The sequence below is a fragment of the Setaria viridis genome, chromosome 7 (assembly GCF_005286985.2).
Source record: "Setaria viridis chromosome 7, Setaria_viridis_v4.0, whole genome shotgun sequence".
In the NCBI taxonomy this organism is placed as follows: Eukaryota; Viridiplantae; Streptophyta; class Magnoliopsida; order Poales; family Poaceae; genus Setaria; species Setaria viridis.
Window position 1 is genome coordinate 23,421,939 of NC_048269.2, and position 18,556 is coordinate 23,440,494.

At 49.9% G+C, this 18,556-nt stretch overlaps 2 protein-coding genes and 1 pseudogene across 2 annotated transcripts; 1 reads left to right on the plus strand and 2 right to left on the minus strand.

The window, feature by feature from the left end:
* The first annotated feature begins 7,073 nt into the window (after nt 1–7,073).
* LOC117864303 (adenine phosphoribosyltransferase 2) lies at nt 7,074–12,158 on the plus strand. Its single transcript, XM_034748353.2, has 7 exons — nt 7,074–7,450; nt 7,618–7,728; nt 9,206–9,298; nt 9,760–9,909; nt 10,755–10,813; nt 11,493–11,565; nt 11,827–12,158. Exons 1-6 carry the CDS (start codon nt 7,285–7,287, stop codon nt 11,547–11,549), a joined length of 636 nt encoding a protein of 211 aa, XP_034604244.1. The 5' UTR covers nt 7,074–7,284; the 3' UTR covers nt 11,550–11,565; nt 11,827–12,158.
* A 1,714-nt stretch (nt 12,159–13,872) lies between these two features.
* Nucleotides 13,873–15,013, minus strand: LOC117864305 (uncharacterized). The gene is made up of 2 exons (XM_034748354.2): nt 14,399–15,013; nt 13,873–14,302 (listed from the first exon to the last, which is right to left on the minus strand). The coding sequence occupies exons 1-2, from the start codon at nt 14,861–14,863 to the stop codon at nt 14,198–14,200; spliced, it is 570 nt and encodes a 189-aa protein (XP_034604245.1). The 5' UTR covers nt 14,864–15,013; the 3' UTR covers nt 13,873–14,197.
* Nucleotides 15,014–16,478: 1,465 nt separating this feature from the next.
* LOC117865887 (protein DOG1-like 3) lies at nt 16,479–17,398 on the minus strand (annotated as a pseudogene).
* Nucleotides 17,399–18,556: the final 1,158 nt, after the last annotated feature.

Consider the following 18,556-nt stretch of genomic DNA (forward strand, 5'->3'; position numbering starts at 1 on the left):
ATTATATCTGTTCAATCAGACTAGGAGGAGAGTATGAGAAGCTTAATTCTTTTTTCAGCAGATTGGTATATCTCATAGAGTTTTTTTTTCCTCATGCTCATCAGCAAAACAGAGCTGCTGAAAGAAAGCATTGTCATATTGTGTAAGTAGGTCTATCCCTTTTAGCAAATGCATCTATGCCCTTGAAATTCTGGGACGAAGCTTTTCTTACTACCACCTATCTCATCAATCTCTTGCCTAGCCAAGTTCTAAACTTTCGCACGCCAACTGAAGTTCTCTTCAAAGAGCAACCGAACTATAATGATCTCTGTGTTTTTGGCTACGCTTGTTGGCCTAATTTGCGTCCATACAATGCTCAAAAACTTTCTTTCCGATATATTCGATGTATTTTTCTTGGATATAGCTCCCAGCACAAAAGCTTCAATTGCTTGGAAGTTTCTTTTGGCCGGGTTTATATCTCCAGAGATGTTGTTTTTTATGACCAAATTTTTCCCTTTGCTAATCTCCATCCTAATGCTGATGCCCTCCTTCGCAAAGAAATCCTTCTTCTACCATCGCATCTACTTGGGGATGTAAATTGTGTTGACTCAAATGTTACTAATATTTTTTCTAGTGATGATGATCAGGATGATTCAAATGTTACTAATATTTTGTCTAGTGATGATGATGAGGATGATTCAGATGATGGTGGAGGAAATTGTGGAATTTCTGGTGAAGTTTCTTGCTTAAAAACGACGACAACACCACCTGAAGCCGCACCGGATCCGAGCGTCTGATCTCAGGACAATCCGGCAGCAAGATCCGGTTCTAGATCCTAGGTGGATCTTGTCGGGGCCAACGGGGCTGCTTCGCCCAGCCACGACATCCCAGGTGCCAATGACTCCGCGACGCGTGGGGGCTGCGTGGGAGCGCATGACTCTCCCACGCCAGCGCGCGCTCATCTCGCGTCCGCCAGCCTGTCGTCGCCACGTTGCCTTCCAGCTGACTCTGAATCTTTTGCGACCAGCGATGGATCAGATGCGGCACGGGAAAATCCTACGGATACTATGGTGTTTCATCACATGCAGCTGCGACACCAGAGTTGCAAAGACCCAGGACAAGACTTCAAAGTGGTATCGTCAAACCGAAAAAATTCACTGATGGCACTGTGCGGTTTGGAAATTTTTGTGTTACAGGTGAACCATAAATAGTAGATGAAGCATTGGGAGATACTAAATGGAAGAGAGCTATGCAAGAATACTATACGGCATTACTAAGGAATCAAATATGGCACTTGGTTCCTAATACTATAAAATCAAGAAGAAATCTGATGGTTCAATAGACAGATACAAAGCACGTTGTTGGTGTCAAGAATCACGGGTCAAGACTTCGGCAAGTAAATTTGTTTTCTATGCGCGTTAGGCCCGGATGGTTGCACGAGGGGACACGGGGTTTATACTGGTTCGGGCAGGATTGCCCTACGTCCAGTGTGGGAGGTTGCTCGTGTTACTCGTGCGGAGTTTGTAGTAGGGGTTACAAACGGGCGAGAGAGGGAAGCTGGTCCCAAGTCTCTGTGGGTGTGTACTGATGCTCGTGTGAAAGGGTTGTTAGTCGGGGGACATCCGGCTCGCTCCAGAGCCGTCCCTTTCTCGAGCCTCCTGGTCCTCCTTTTATAGCGTAGGGAGGACATGGGAATTACAATCGAGCTAGGAGTAAAGGAGAGTAAAAAAGGGGAGCAAGGAAGGTAAAGTACAGGGAGACAAGCTGAGCCACTGGGGTTGCCGTTGGGTCCCATCGATGACCCAGCGGTCGGCCACTGTAGCCGAGCATGCAAGACGTGCGTGGCGACCGACAACTGTAGCCGTGCGAGTTGATGATGATGACTGGCCACCGTAGCCGTGCACGTTGCGGACGACAGGCGACCACTGTAGCCACGCGTGCTGGCCGGGGGGTGCGGCTAACACGCCCCTACCGCCAGGCCGAGCGGGAAACTGGGCGGCGCACCTTGCAGCATGGGCGATGAGTGGCCTAAGATGAATGTCACAGGGTAGTAGGGTTAGGACGGTGCAACTATAGCCCTGTGCAGTCGTGGTAGTAGTGCTCCACCCAAAAACTTTGGCGGGTCACGTCGAGGACGCGCGGGCGCCTCTCCGTGTGTCAGAGCCGTATTCCGAACGCCCCCCCCATCGGTTGCATTTATGGCGAGATCGGTGGGGGCCCACAAGATCTGCGCCCTCGTTCGCTGGTCCACGCATGTCCTTGGGCGAGATGAAGCTCTATCCTGTGGGTCTGGATACGTCCGACCCCTAGCGCCCGGGGTCAGGCGAGACGAAGCCTTGTGACGAGGGGTCGGCTGCGCCCGACACCTCGCGCCCTCCCGTCCGACCCCTTGCGCCCGGGGTCGGGCGAGGCGGAGACCTGCTGCGAGAGATCGGGCGCAGCAGGTCGGGCACGCCCGACCCCTCTCGCCCAGGGGTCGGGCGAGGCGGAACTCTCTCGGCAGGGAAGAGGAGCGGCCTCGGGGGTCGGGCGTGTCCGACCCTGTGACCCGGGGGTCGAGACAAGTCGGCGGGGGTCACTATAGCTGGAGGTGGGCCCGGACCCTTATGTCCGTCGTTTAAGAAATATAAGGAAGTCGTTAATATTTCCCCCCAACACACGCTTAGTAGCAAAAGGTTTTAAACAACAGTATGGCATTGACTACGAGGATACATTTAGTCCATTTGTTAAAATTGCTAGTTCTGTCTATTGCGATATCTAAAGGATGGTGTTTGAGGTAATTAGATGTTCAAAATATGTTTCTGCATGGTGTTCTGGAAGAAGAGGTTTATATGCGTCTGTCACTAGGATTTGAAGATCCTAGTATGCCTAATTTTGTGTGTAAGTTGGATAACGCAATTTATGGCTTGAAACAAGCTCCACGCGCCACGTGCCTGGTATGCAAGGTTGAGCTCCAAACTTTATAAGCTAGGATTTTTAGCTTCTAAGTCAGACACCTCCTTATTTATTTATCAAAAGGGACAGGTAACAATTTATATGCTAATTTATGTTGATGATATTATTGTGACCGGTTCCTCAAAGGAGGCTATGACAGCATTACGTCACAATCTGAGACAAGATTTTGATTTAAAAGATTTGGGTAATTTGCATTACTTCTTAGGCATTGGAGTAAGTAAAGTTGGAGATGGTATTATTTTATCTCAAGGAAAGTATACTCAGGAGATATTAGCGCGTGTTGGAATGACAAAGTGCAAACCTACACCTACACCTACTCCACTTTCGGCTTCAGAACAGCTATCTATTAGGCATACAGGAGAGTTCCTTGGTACAGAAGTAGTACAAGGTACAGAAGTATTGTGGGAGCTCTTCAGTATTTGGCTCTTATAAGACCTAGCATTGCTTATTCTGTGAATAAAATTTGTCAATTCTTGCACTCGCCTACTACTGTCCATTGATCAACAGTAAAGAGGATACTTAGATATTTAAAGTATACAGCTAATGTTGGATTAAAGATTCAAAGATCTAGCTCTCGATTGATTAGTGCATTTTTTGATGCTGACTGAGCAGGTAATGTGGATGATAGAAGGTCAACAGGTGGTTTTGCTATATATTTTGGAAGTAATCTTATTTCATGAAGTGCAAGAAAATAAGTGACAGTAGCAAGGTCTAGTATAGAGGCTGAATACAAGTCAATGGCAAATGCAACAGCTGAAATCATTTGGTTAGAATCTTTATTGGCCGAGTTAGGAGTTGGTCTTGATCAAACTCCGTGTCTGTGGTGTGACAATCTTGATGCTACATATTTGTCTGCCAATCCAGTGTTTCATGCCCGTGCCAAATATATTGAAATTGATTTTCATTTTGTGAGAGAAAGAGTAACCAACAAACAGTTGTAGGTCAGGTTTATTCCTTCCAATGACCAGCTTGCCAATGGCTTTACCAAGGCGTTACCAGTTCGGAAATTTGAAGAGTTTAGAAGCAATCTAAACCTTGAGAAGAAGAAAGCTTTGGAAGGTTTAGATTGAGGGAGAGTGTTAAAGATATTGAGATTGTAAACCTATAGGACTTGTATTAGAGATAACTGAGGAACTATCATCGGACTCTAGATTGTAATCAAGTCAAACTCTTGTAATTTCTTTGCTATATAAACACGTAACCGTGGCGAGCCAAGATAGGCAACCACTTTCTCCGAAACTCTTACAGTTGCATCATATGTCCTTGACTGATCCCCATATTTTCTTTCCACTCCACTTCCTCGCTTCTACTTGTTCATTTTCTACACTTCCACTTCATCCAAGCATGTGTTGGCAACAAATTCGTCACCTCAATCCACAAATACAAGCACACCTCAAGCTTCCAATCTAAAAGTGATCAATAAAACACATCATTCCTTTTTTGTCCCTTTAAATGGTAATACGTCATCAAAATATTCACTAAGACTAGCCACGCCAGGAGGCCATACTAAGCGGATAAGAACAATTATCTATGTTTCCTTCTAGCTCTCGATTATGATGAACCTCCTCCATTATCTCCTATGAACTTATGGGGCCCAAGTTGGAGAATTAGGGTTTGGGTGGGGACTCACTAAAGTCTATCCACTGCTTAAGGGGGTGTTTGGATACGAGGTGTTAAACTTTAATAGTGTCACATCGGATGTTCGGATGCTAATTAGAAGAACTAAATATGAGCTAATTATAAAATTAATTGCAGAACCCTGTGCTAATTCGCGAGACGAATCTATTAAGCCTAATTAATCCATCATTAGCAAATGGTTATTGTAGCACCACATTATCAAATCATGGACTAATTAGGCTTAATAGATTCGTCTCGCGAATTACACTCCATATATGCAATTAGTTTTATAATTAGTCTATGTTTAATACTCTTAATTAGCATCCAAACATCCGATGTGACGGGTGTTAAACTTTAACACTTGGTTGCCAAACAGACCCTAAAAGGTTTTGGGTGATGTGGGCTAGCTCATTGGTAGTAGGTACAGACTCGGCAAGATATATAACGAGGATGCTATTTACCACGATTGACGTAGATCGACGGATGAGTGGTGGCCAGTGACAACCTTGGCGGAGCCAGGTTCGCACGGCCAGGGGAAGGAGGGGAGTCAAGCAGTTTCCTTACTGACACTCCGCCCAAAAACAAAGGCGAATGGTTAGAATGGGGGCTTCATCCAAAGTTTGAGTTTTCTCTAGGAGAAGAAGCTAGAGGTGAGTAGAGCTCGGAGAAGAAAAAAAAAATGGTAACCATGGAATCTTGATCCAACTGCTATGAAAACCGAGCATCGTTTGTAAATATGTCCAGACTAGACATTGGTTTACTGTGAAAATAATCAGATGTTACCGACGTCGTGGGAGGTGAACCATGTCAAACTCTGACAAACCGGCCATGTAGGCGTGTTTAGCCCAGCTTGATTGTACGGGATCACGTAGCATGACCCGAGCTTGGGTCCAAACCTACGGCGCAGGCCGCAGGCCTACCAAAATGTTCGCGTCTCGCCGTCTCCCCCCACTTTGTTCAACATTTGATGCGGGAGCGGGCAAGGCGGGCCCACGGCAATATCCCGGATCTCACTGCCAGCGGATACGCTCGCTCTGGGCTCGCTGACCCAGAAATCCTCTGTAGGTCGAAAGCTCCTCCTGCCCCGCCATCCTCTGCGCTGTCTCCCCCGTGTGCCCACCCCTGTTGCCGCCCGCTCGCTCTTCGGCCCCTGGCCCCTGGCCGATGCCAATCCCATCCCGATCCCGTCGTGCACTCCGTCGCGTGACTGCGTCTCCGGCGAGGACCACAGGCTACGCCGGCCCAGCTCCGCGCTAGGCTAGGTTCTTCGCGCTCGCGCTGCGGATAAGGCGCAGCGGCAGCCCTGGTGAGGTGATGGATGGGCCGGGCGCGGCGGCCACTGCTGAGGTCATAGGCCGGCCACGCATGCAGCTGCGCGTACGAGCGCAGGTACTGCGCCCCGCGCGTACAGGGATGCAGTGCAGTGCAGTCACGCCGCAGCGCGGGAATCACATGGCGATGATTCAGTGTGGGGGGCGGAAAAGACGACGCGATGCCGGAGCTCTCAGCCAAATCCGCGGCGTCAGTGCGGGGCACTGTTCGACGGGATCGCGCGGGAAGATTTGCTCTGTGCTGGCTAGCTAGCTCTGGACGGAGCAGCGGCCAGCGGCTTCAGCGCGGCAGCTAGACCACAGGTTAGCGCCACGCCTACAGTTCTCGGTACTACCATTTGATTCCCATTAGTTTGGCACCGTCCAAAATACCGATGCCTTGCCTTGGAGCTAATCAAAGTCTCCACGGTTCGGTACAAGGTTTGCTCATTGGTCGGAAATGCATGTAACTTGTAGCGGCCGGATCTTGTCCATTTGTGAACGCGTACGTGCCATTTGATTCTCTTGTTGGATTCGGCAGCATCGATCACTAGTGTACCACACGCGCACACGGTGTGCCCCGTACACCAACGGCACCGGGCACTGCGTGGACGTGTCACGAGCCATTCCCTGCAAGAAAAGTCGTCATGCATGCAGGGGGATGGCCGGACGGGTGCGAGCATCGGATCCTCGCTTGCCCGTTCACTCGCTCGCCTAGTCGCGTACGCACATCGCAAGCATGCAAGCTAAATGCAAGGGGCTAGTAGGCCTGGTTAAAGGTGTCCCGGCCGTCTGGCTAGTGTAGCCGCTGCTGCTGCACTGTTCGTATCTGGTGGCTAGCTTCAGGCAAAATCTGGCATAAGATTTCCACGCAGCGGCAGCCGCGGCCCACGGCAGGATAGTAGAGGTACCAAAATCTCCAATGCTGACACGGCTACTGCTGGGCATATTACTCGTGAACAGGGAGGGGATCGGGAGGAGAGAGACGGAGAAAGAGGTTTGGCCACCGGGCACTGACCAGTGACGACCATCTAGAGTGAGTGAGGTGAGGCTAAACTGGGATCGCCATCGCCTTCTCTACGCATTGCACTGCGCAAGCGCAACGGTGGTCCCCCGGCGGCCGGTTTTCAATCAAAGGATAACAAAGATAAAAAAAAAAAACAACTCCTCCCCTCTCTATCTCGCGCGCATCCACTGAGCTACGGCCACCCCGCGGCTGTACCTGGTCTTGGCTTCCCGTGTTTATTTATAGACGCCCCCAGCTGCCGCTCAAAGCGACAGCTGGAGGAGGAGGAGCTCAGGAAGTGAGGATCGAGGGAGCAAGCAAGCAGCCAGAGCCAGGTGAGGGGAAGGGCTACTGCCTACTGGCCGGTGTCGATCTTCTTGCATCGAAGTGGCCGGAGACCTGGTCTGGGAGCGTGAGATGGGGGAGCAGGAGAACAACAACGCCGCCGGCGGCAACAACGCCATGGCGGTGGTGGACGAGGCGCCGGCAGCGGCCAAGGAGAAGGCGGGCCGTGCCGCCGCGGACCCACGCCTCCAGGGCATTTCCGACGCCATCCGCGTCGTCCCCCACTTCCCCAAGCCAGGTCCGGACCTCCGCACCCGCCTTCTCGTCTCGTCTCGTCCCGAACATAATCATTCGGTTGACCTCGAAACCGCACGCGCGGACGCGCGAGGCCTCGATCGGGCTCTCGGGTACGGCATGGCTGCTCATCTCTCTTTTCCCGGCCGGTGCCGACGCGCATGCATGCAGGGATCATGTTCAACGACATCACGCCGCTGCTGCTGCGGCCGGCCGTGTTCAAGGACGCCGTGGACATGTTCGTCGAGCGCTACCGCGGCATGGACATCGCCGCCGTCGCAGGTAAAATCAAACCGAATCGGAAACCACCCACCAAAGCCAAATCATCATTGGTTCATCATGGTTCGTGATGACCCGCCGCTTGTTGCTTGCCTGCTCGCGCGCACGGCCGTTCACGACACCCGGTGCCGGCCGCTCGCCCGCCCGCCCGCCCGCCTCTCGTTCTTTAATGCCCATGCTGCCCTTGCCGCCGGCCGCTCGTTGCTGGCGTCAATCCCTGGCGCTGGGGGCACTGGGACTGGCCGCGGCGCGGCGGTGTTCTGAGATTCCGTAATATCTTTGGGGCAGATCTTCCGTGCTCCTTTTGTCCCCCACGCTTTGTCGTTCGTTCGTTGTGATCGGCCGATCAGGTCATGTCATGACCGTCACCACCACCTACGCCAATTTTTTTTACCCTCGCCTCCAATCTACTGCTCCTACTCCTACTGTTTGCTGTAAATTAAAGCTCCCGGCAACTGCAGCAGCTGCGCAGCAGTTCGGGTACTAGGTGAGTTCAATGTTGATACGAGTCCTGAAAGATTGGTGATACCATCTGGCGTTCTGGGCTTCCGGCCCTGGGCAATAAATCCAGGGGGTCCAAGTCCAATCCTCCAATGCCGCTCGCTTGGGAGGGGAAGGGAGAAGCCGAGAAGGTAGCAACGAGGTCAGGTCTGGGGTCTCCTCGCTACGTGCGCGCGCGGGCGTGTGCATTGGTTTATGGCCGCATGCCATGGCCCAGCCAAAGACGGCCGGTCTCGCATCAGTTTCGGGTCGCGTCCGGCCGCGCCGCACCGCGCCACGCCACGGCGACCCGGGTGGCCGGCGGGGGGTTTTTGCCTCGGCTCGGTGGTCCACCGGAATCCGGCGCATTCAATGCCAGGATCGGAGGGCATGTAGACGGGTGCTGATTGGGGGGATCGGTCGACCGAGCTCAGCAGCTCGGCGCGACCTCATGAGTAGCGACAGCGCGAGCGAGACGCACCTCGTGTGCCGGGGGCGGGGACCGGCGCCGTGTGGGGGGGATGGGCAGCGGGCTGGTCCGGTGGTGGGGCGCCGCCGGGGATCCTGATCGGACGGCTCCAGGCGTGCACATGCGGTGTCGGCTCGGCCGGTTCGAGCGATGGTCGTGCTTCCTTCCCCTTGTACTCCTAGTCCCGCGTACGGGCCTGGTCCCGTGCGGGGCTCTGCATGTGCGCAGCGATCTCCTGCTGTCTTGGGTAGCAGCCAAGTAGAGCACCACTTCTGCTGGACTGTTGCTGTTCGATTGGAGGATTTGGTTCATCAATCGCTTGTCCGGTGCGCGTATTCCTTGTGTCATTTTCTTGGACGGCATTATCTAGCCAGGACCTCTATTTTTTTTTGCACCATAGACATCACTGCTCACATTGTGTTATCAAGTTACTCTTTTCATCACATGGTGAATGTCGAAACTGTTTTTACCATGGCCGTAATCATGCTCAACTCTAACTTCATATACTTGTCCCAAACTTAATTTTGCTAGGTATTGAAGCCAGAGGCTTCATCTTTGGGCCAGCCATTGCGCTGGCCATTGGAGCAAAGTTCATACCGCTGCGTAAACCTAAGAAGCTTCCAGGTGATGTCATTGAAGAAACAAATACGAACCAAAATTTATAAATATTAGGTCACTGCAATGGAAAGAGTGTAACAATTTGGCACATTTACTTCAGGCAATTTTGCCTTCATTAGTGTTAGCCTGTTAGGGGAAGCAAAGAGCAACTTCGGAAAAAGAATATAACACCAATATGCTACATACTTTACAACCATATCATGCCATATCAACCACATCAGTGAAAACAATTATGATGCATGGAGTTGTCGCTTTTATTGCACTGTGAAATCCAAAGATACCAAGACATGACATGCCGTAGAAATCATATCATCTGATTGTTACAGTGTGGAAGTATCATCATATAAATGTATATTAACTACTATTTGTCCAAAAGAAAACCATAACTAGCTAGATTGAACTGTAAAATGCAGCTTTTGTTACAGTTTGAGGATGTCCTAATGATTGCTGCTTTTACAATATTATAGGTGATGCATTTTCTGAAAGTTATGTACTTGAGTATGGGACGGATTGTTTGGAGATGCATGTTGGAGCTATTGAACCGGGGGAGCGCGCAGTGGTTGTTGATGATCTGGTTGCAACTGGTGGAACTCTTTCTGCTGCAATAAGACTTCTTGGTTAGTACCTTCTTAATCACATGCTATGTTCAATCTGATACATATGCAAATGCAATCCATCTACCTGATAAAAATCAGCATAAAAAAATTTTAGAGATATATAGGTGCTGCACATATCTTCGTTGTTGATGTTCGTTGTCTGGTACTGACAATGGATTCAGACAGAGAAAAAAGTAGATCAAGGCTTCTCACTTTTTATATGTCCAGGGTGAGAAACTTATAAGGACTACAATTTAGTTCCAGACTTGGTTGTTGATCAAGGCTGTACTTTGCATACTAATTCAGAGATTGTTGCGTAAAAAAAGTACACTGAGTATCATGTGGTGTTGACAAGCATCTCAACAACTTAGTGATGGCATGTAGAGTGGAGGGCATCATGTTCTTTTGACTACAATCGAAGTTTGTCCTTAAGCGGGACAAACTGTTTATTCAGAGGACAAAATCTTGTCTGAATGATGCGTCCTATGGGATAGCTAATTACCTATAGGCATGATTTCGATGAGACTGGATGCACAATCGCGATTTTTTATGTTACAAGTGAAAAGTTTGTGGATAAGAATTGAGCACTCATGTCTCATAGAATAATCAAACAAGCTTTGTCACTGTTTTAGAAGTCCTCCTCTCTTTCCTCTTCTTATTCAGTTTACAAAATCTTTTTTTCCATAGACTATTACATAGCCATCGATCTTTACATTATTCGAACAGCGTATGTTCTGTCGTTTAGGTACTGAGTTCTCCGTTATATCATGAGTTTTGAGAACTCTCCCTCTAAATAAAGAAGTTAGAGAAAGAAAATGGCTTTTCACTAACCTTTTCATGCCTTCTCAAATTATTTGCATTTCCAGAACGCGCGGGAGCTGACGTGGTTGAGTGTGCATGCCTCATTGGGCTTCCCAAGTTTAAGGTACCTATATGTATATTCTTTTTTGTCATGGTCCACAAATATACTCTTTACACGCGCAGTTTGTTGAAGGAAACTGAGGAATTCCGAAATATTCCACCTTTAACTCAGTCTGAAGGAAGCAAAGCCTCTTAGAACATGACCAGAGTTAAAAAAAAAAGAACTAGTCTACATGTTACTATTCCTATGTGACTACAGATAATTTCTTTAAAAGAATGAAACAAGATCAGCTAGCTGATAAGTAAAACTCTAGAACTCTAAGATCAAACAACCTATGGCTATCCTTAGGCTGTAACTTTCAGTGATATAGGTAAGTATGGTCAGGGCTTAGTTTTTCATAAATGGATGGCAACAGCTTACCTTAGTTTAAATGCCGAATGACCATGTACCTTTCCTATGGATAGGGTAGCCGTTGGCCACAACAAAAGTAATATGTAAGAGCTGCACTCTTTGGAATCTAGCATATATAGCATGACGATATTTCCGGATATGATGAAAGAGAGCGTGGATCTAGCCTAGTACACTCAAGTTCGCCTCCTATCCTCCTTTAGGCGAATTTGGATGACTATTTTTTCTTAAAGTCACCTTGGTTGATTCAGTTTTTTCTTTAATGAAAGAGAGGCATAGCAAGGTGTACTGGTCCAGCATATCTCATAACAGGGCTTGTAATTTTTATATGCAGGATTTTTACAAGCTCAACGGAAAACCAGTTTACATTCTGGTGGAGTCCCGCAAATAGGAACGTAGAAGATCAGGCAAGTACTGCTCTTAAGCTCTTTTATTCTTGAAACTTCTCCTGGTACCCAACCCTTCTAAGTTTTAGTTATTTTTCAACATATCATTGCAAGTACAAAGCTAGGCAGGTTTGCGAATTCGCGACTTAACTTTGCTAGAAAGATCACTCACTAAATCAAATTCGATTTTTTGGTGAGCAGCAGCAGCAGCAGTAATAGCACTTGTGTACAACCCTATAAATTATGGTTACTAATACCGGCTTTCTCTTGTGACATTTTCAGAAAAGCTTTCCAGCTTTTCCACCAAAAAGGCTCACAGCTTCATTCGTTCGCAAGCGCAAGGATGAATGGCCGCAGACCGCCGAGTGAGAGCAGTGTAAACCGTGTGGAGGCCAAGCGGCTATGTATCTGCATGGAGAGGGTGAGATGGATTGGGTGAAACGTTAGTCCTTGTAGCACGTCCCGTCTAGTGTTTTTTAAGTAGCCGTGACTGGGGAGAGTTTGTAGCTATTCCCGCCGGGAACATCAGTGTTAGCCAGAGAATCGAAGGAAAAAGGACCATGCTGATGTTGCTCGGTTTTTTCTACGAGAATCCGTACGTTTTCTGTGGTCAATTCAGCTCGTTCTCGCTAAAGGCTGTTCAACAACAATCATACGTAATGCCCGAACAAAGGACATGTCTTTTGGAAAACTAGATGGCAGTGCTAGATTGAAGCTTCCAAAGCGCTTGTTTAATCAAGCTCCCAAAGAATATGCTTGGGTGCCGTTGTACTCCACCTCCACCTGGCTAGATGCCCAGGAGTTCCGATCTTTGCTTTCCTCCAGCACACTAAAATACTGGGCGAAGCATTTGATTATCGGAACATGCGTGCGTGCAACTGATGAGCTGCGCAGGTGTTTGGTAAGGGCACAGGTGTTTCTTTTTTCTTGGATTCCCAGACAAAGGGCACACGGGGCGTTGCAAAACCTGGGAGAGGTCGGCTAACCTGAGGTCCGAGGAGGGCGACACCCGGAGGAGCCGTTGCCAGCCTGCTGCAATCGCTGGCGCAGATTCGCGTGTTTCCTTACCAGGTCTCCTCCAACGGTATGAGCTAGTACCCTAACACTTAACACTTTAAGAGACAATCTTTTCAATGATCTAGCTTTTAGCACATAGCTCATAATATAAATAACCCACACGTTATCCCCACGTAATCTTAAAGTGCATGTATGAGACTATCTCTCGATCTACCTCGGATCTCTCCGTTTCTCCTCTTCTACACAGCAACGGGTCCCGTAACGAATCGGAGGATGTCCAAATCAAATCATTAGCAGTACTGCTGGTACGCTGGCAGCCTAACACCGAGCACTGCATCCGTAGCAAACGCACGGATAGCTCGGACGCCACACATTGCAGAACCTGAACCGTAGATTGTTTAGCTGTTATGCCAAAAGGCAAAGATTCAAAACGCGTTGTCGCATGTTGCAAAACAAGGATGAACGTTGCAACAAAATAAACGGTTATCCCATGCTACAATGGAAGTTTCAGTAACTTAATAGAGCCAAAAGATCAGCCTTTTTTCGATTAAAGGCATCGCCAAAAGAGGAGCCTGGTTCAGAGTTCTGGTCGCTCCTTGGGAAAGAAATCTTGCCACGACGCCGATCTTGAAACGCCCAAAGGGCAGAGCAACTGCTCGGAAGATGACCTCGACATGCCGCCGTTGACGGTGGTGGAGCGCACCGCGAACTGCTGCTGGAACACCGCCCTCCGCATGTGGCTGCTGGAGCAGAGCGATCGGGAGCCCGGCGCCGCGGCAGCAGCGCCGAACTGCTGGCACGAGGCCGACCTCGGCATGCCAGCGCCGCGGTGAAGCCGGCACCGGAAGGAGCCTGGGTGCGTCGTGGGCGAGCATATGCATTGCCTCGCGTCTGCCGGCGTATCGGCCGGTGCGTCGCCGCCGTTGGTAGCCATACTATGCCGTAGTACCGTGTCGATATACTATGCCGTAGTACCGTGTCGATGAATCGCAGGCAGGCCCAACTTCTCCGAGCTTGAATTGCCGGTACGACACCGTTTGCTTTGGTTACGGCAGGCACGTGATATTTATCCTGCTTCAGTTCCGAGTAGAATCCTGGATCGGTAAGATTTGTACAGAAACCGTGACGGATTTGTACAGCAAGAGTTGGTGGGGAAGCTCGTCCATGGCGCGGAAACTCAGCTCAGAATTCGCATCGATCCCTTCGCTTCCCTGCATTGTTCCATAGGCACCGAGCCACCAACTCTTCACAAAGCAAGCAAACTCCACATCATGGGATCGAGAATTTCAGATAACAGATAGCCGAGACATATGGGCATAGGAGATTAGCATTGAATGATCAATAAGAATAAACTATCGACTTCATCCGTGTTTCATTTTCATGGACACTGTATGAAGAACTCCCGGCATCTTCGGCTAGTCCAGCTTCAGGTGGTAAATGCCGGGAAAAGTGGATGAAAAAATGTACCAAATCATACTCTCCACCAAGAGCTGCACGGTTACAACAAATCTGAACGGAATTATACTACAAAGCACAGCGTGGCTGCGTGGAACAGCGTCCATATTCAATCTAAAGAATTGGACCGAACAAATCAAAGAAAAACAAGCAAATCGTGGGAGCGCGCGAGATCGATCGATCACAGCATGGGGAGCATCATCTGGAGCAGGGGAGCCTGCCGGGACCGCCGCTGCCGCGCCTTGAACTTCCTGATGGCCGCCTTGAGCACCCGTCTCCAGCCCTCCTGAACCCGCCCAACCAACCAGTGGAAACGCCGTGATGCTCGCGAAGATTTTAGCAAAGCTTAATGAAGACGGGATCAAATGCAGGTGGCTACTACCTTCGCAGGGGAAGGCGCCGCCGGCGGAGAGAAGTCGAGCCTGGCCCTGCCCGTCTCGTGGAGGTCGAGGAAGGACCCGTCGCGCCGCAGCCGCCGGCGGCGCCACCTGGATTTCCCGCCGGCGCCGGAGTCCTTGAGCCAGCAGCCGCCAGCCCTCGCCCTGCGCTTCGGGTTGGCGATGAGGAAGTCCGTCGAGGAGGCGGCGGCCTCGGCGTCGGCCGCGCAGGCGCCGCCGGCACGGGAGGCTGGAGCCGGCGAGCCGCGCGGGACCTTGTTGAGCGGGGACCAGATGCCGCTCTGGGAGTAGTCGAAGTCGAAGGCGGAGGAGTCCGGGAACTTGCCCAGCAGCTCCCGCGACATGGACTGCTCCAGGTACTCCACCGTCACCACGCGCTCCACCACCACCACCGGCGTTGCGGTGCCGCCGTCGCAGCCTCCGATGGTTTCCTCGGCCGCGTTACTCATCCTGATCGCTTGATCCTTGGAGAGGTCTCGCTCGGGAATTTGGGAGAGGGGACTGAGTGGTGGGGAAACAGAGGAGTGGATGGATGATGGGAGCGCAGCGTTGGAAGGGGGTAGAATGCTGTTCGCTGCGAAAGTAACCGTTGCGATCGCTTGTCTGTTCGCGGGCACTTGACCGTTGGCGTATGGGGTGTCTCTGCCTCTGACGAGTGGGGTCCTTGTTTTGCAGAAAGGAGGCTAGGCCCCTCCCTCTGAGCTTGGCAAGTGGTCCATGTGCCAAGATGGTGTAGAACTGTAGATACAAGTACACTGTACACCAACTCATAAATTTCTTGCGACGAAGCACACCGTGTCATTAAATACCATGTGCAGATGTGCTTTTCATTTTAAAAAAAAAACATGTGCCTATCAGCCCAAAAATAAAATTACGCCTTTTGTACTTCCTCCGGCTTAAAAGTTGCTGACACGATATTTTTTTTAAAAAAACCCTTTTTACCGTTTTTTACCTGCAACTTGTTTAACACCCAATATAATTACTCCCTCCGTCCGCAACTCTCGCTTCCCGAGAAGTCAACCAATTTTAAATTTGGTCAAATTTATATAAAATGGTACTAATATTTATAGTACAAAATAAATATCAATAGATTAATTATGTAATATATTTTCATACTAAATCTATTTAGAGACGTGAATGTTAGTCATTTTTTGTGTAGATTTGGTCAAATTTGAAATTGTTTTGACTTCTTTGAATTTTTTGAGGGGCGGAGGGAATACTTTAAATATCCTAGAACAATCAGAATGTTACCATGAACCTTTTAAGAGGACACTAACCATTTCTCAGGGCTATAGGATGAAATGTATCAGATTGTCACTAGATAAACGTACCTTTTAAGTGCATATTACTATGGAGACTAAAGAGAGAGTCATTTATGCAGAATTACATAAGCAGCAACTGATAATTCACAAGTGAAGCTATTGCTCTTGCGAGAATCTTCTCTTGCTATGAATAGGGAACATTGCAATGTGGTGATAAACCAACAAATCTCACCTTGGTTATGGTTAGCTTGGTTCAATCCAATAATTAAGAATGCTTTCTGATTGCGTTTTATTTTTATTTTTCATGAAATGTACTTAGTCCAACAGTCTCACCTTTTTTTTCATGGGTATTGATAAACAGCTCTACAACAGCTACGTCTTTGTCCTCTGTCTCTTTAAATCTTTATCCCTTATTTTTTTTATTATGGGTCACAGTTCCATCTCCTATTTCATGATGTTAAAGTAGTATCACAGTTACAACCAGGGGTTTGAATTTCGGTTTCATAAATTTTTCGTTCACTGAAATTTCGTCGAAATTTTTTTAGAGTGTCAACCGAAATATATATTTTTCTAAAGCTTTTAGATCTAAACAAATGGTTAGCATGGTACAAGTCCTCTGAAGTTGTTTAGTAATGTTAACAGTCTACTCTAAATACTCTCAGTGGTCATAGACACTTTGACCAAAACCATACTGTACTTTAAACGTTTTAATCACGAATAGTTCTTTTATAATATTTAGTTTGGAAAAAAAAGTGTGTATAATTGAAGCTTGAAAACTAAAAAAAAAACGGTATGAGGTATATATGACAACAGTCAGTAACAGAACACAGAAGAAGTCCACAAGGCGATTGGACTTTATTATCATAACACCGGGCAGCGGGCATATCGCGCCCTGCCAGGGGCATATCGTGCCGCTCGTGTGCTCGGCGCAACGAGCTAGAAAACGCACGTCTCCCAGTGAAACAGCCCACACAAAACTGTGGAAGCAAAAAAACTGGGCAGGTCCAGGCAAGCCTCAAGGGTGGTGACCAGGTGCTACGCTGCTACTCGTCACGACCCCCGTACTTGAGCCCGAACTCGTGAAGGCCGATCTCCAGGTCCGCGGCGGCGATGAGCAGCTCCACCGCCTGCGCGGGCTGCAGGATCTCCACCGCCTGCCTCATCGTGCGCAGACGCAGCGCGTCCGCCCCGCGCAGCACCGCTCCTAGCCGGGCCACGAGCGCCCCCATGTCCAGGGCCACCTCTGGCCCGGCGGTCACCACGCCCCCGCGGTCCTCCTGCACCCGCGCCATCTCCCTCGACAGCGCGTCCTCCTCGGCCACCGCGCGCCGCTGCAGGGCGTCGACCCGCGCCAGCTGCGCGGGGCCGAGGTCGCCGAGGTTCCCCGGCCACCGCACGCCCAGCAGCAGGTCCGGGAGCTGCGCCTCGAGGCGGCGCCCGGACTCGGTGTAGAGCAGGTGGACCAGCGTGGTGGAGCGCCACCCGGCGAGCCAGTAGGCGGCGCTGCGCTCCGCGGCGGTGGCCCACGGCGCGCACAGCGTCACGACCGGGTCCAGCTCGGCGCGCGGCGTGGTAGGACTCCAGGTGGGCCACGAAGCAGCCCACGAGCGCGGCCAGCTGGGCCGGATAGTTGGACCAGCGGGCCGACCTGAGTTCGCCGCGCAGCGACCGCAGCCCGCGAAGCCAGAGCCGGTAGCGTCGGGTCGCGGCGTCCGTCTCCATGCGGCGGCAAAGCTCACTGGAACGCGTGGCCGCGTGGGGGCGTGGCGGCGGGTGGCCGGGCCATCCGAGCCATAGAGAGGGGACCGACGGGTTGGCAGGGTTGCTGCAGGAGCTAGCGCGCCGCCCGGGCGTAGCGTATGAGGTGGCGGACATGCAGGACGCCCGCGTGTGCCCGGAGAAGTACTGGCTCTGGACGACGGCGACGACGCCGTCACGCCGGGAAAGCGGAGTTCAGCCGAGCGTGTGGCCTGGCGTGCCAGTGGGTGAATTGACGTTTGGTTGGCTTGGTTTTTTTTTTTTTGAGACCAAACCAGTTGACTTTTTCCGAGGGTGGAGGTGAGGTCTGGGCCTCTCCGCCTCTGGGCTGCCCGATCGTCGTTCATCGCTGCACCGCAGAGAAAATATCAGGCATTCAGGCCCCTCGTTTCCGGACGTGTTTGGTGAGCTGATGCAAAGAAGTTTGGGCAACTTGGAGCAGCGGTTTTTCGCTCGTTCGGTGATCTATTCATCATTTCATCTGGCCGGCTCTGCCGAACGCAGATATTTTCGATGGAGGCATGGAGCGAGACAACGCTGTCGATCTGCCTATCTAGCATTTGCTGGAAAAAGAAGGCAGAGGTTGTGGCCTGGCATGCCAATATTTTAGGGGCAAAGCCGCAAAGGCAACGTGAATAGCGGTGTTGGAGTATACCGGTGGAGTAATTTCCAGCTGGTATAAATAATGGAGCTTTATCTGCCGATTATGGCGGCCGGTGTGGCCTTTTCGAAGCTTTTGTTTTGATCTTTGGCCTTTCTGGCTAGTGGCAACAATTTATAATTCTCGATAATGTGAAAGTCTTCCCATATATAGATATTTTGACGCTGTGATCAATCTTTTAGAACTATGATCGTTAATAGAGCTGGAAATTAGTTTTGAAACATAATCAAGCATATATTTATCTTGAGATGAACGCACTTCGGTCATCGTAAGTCCTGTTTGGATTTACCGACCGGCTAAATTCAGTTGCTATGGATCCAAACAGAACCCAGCTAAAGTTTAGTGGGCTAAAGATTCTTTTAGCTGGTTGAACCCAACTAAAGGGGTGTTTGGTTCCGGGACTAAAGTTTAGTCCCGGTCACATTGAATGTTTAGATACTAATTAGAAGTATTAAATATAG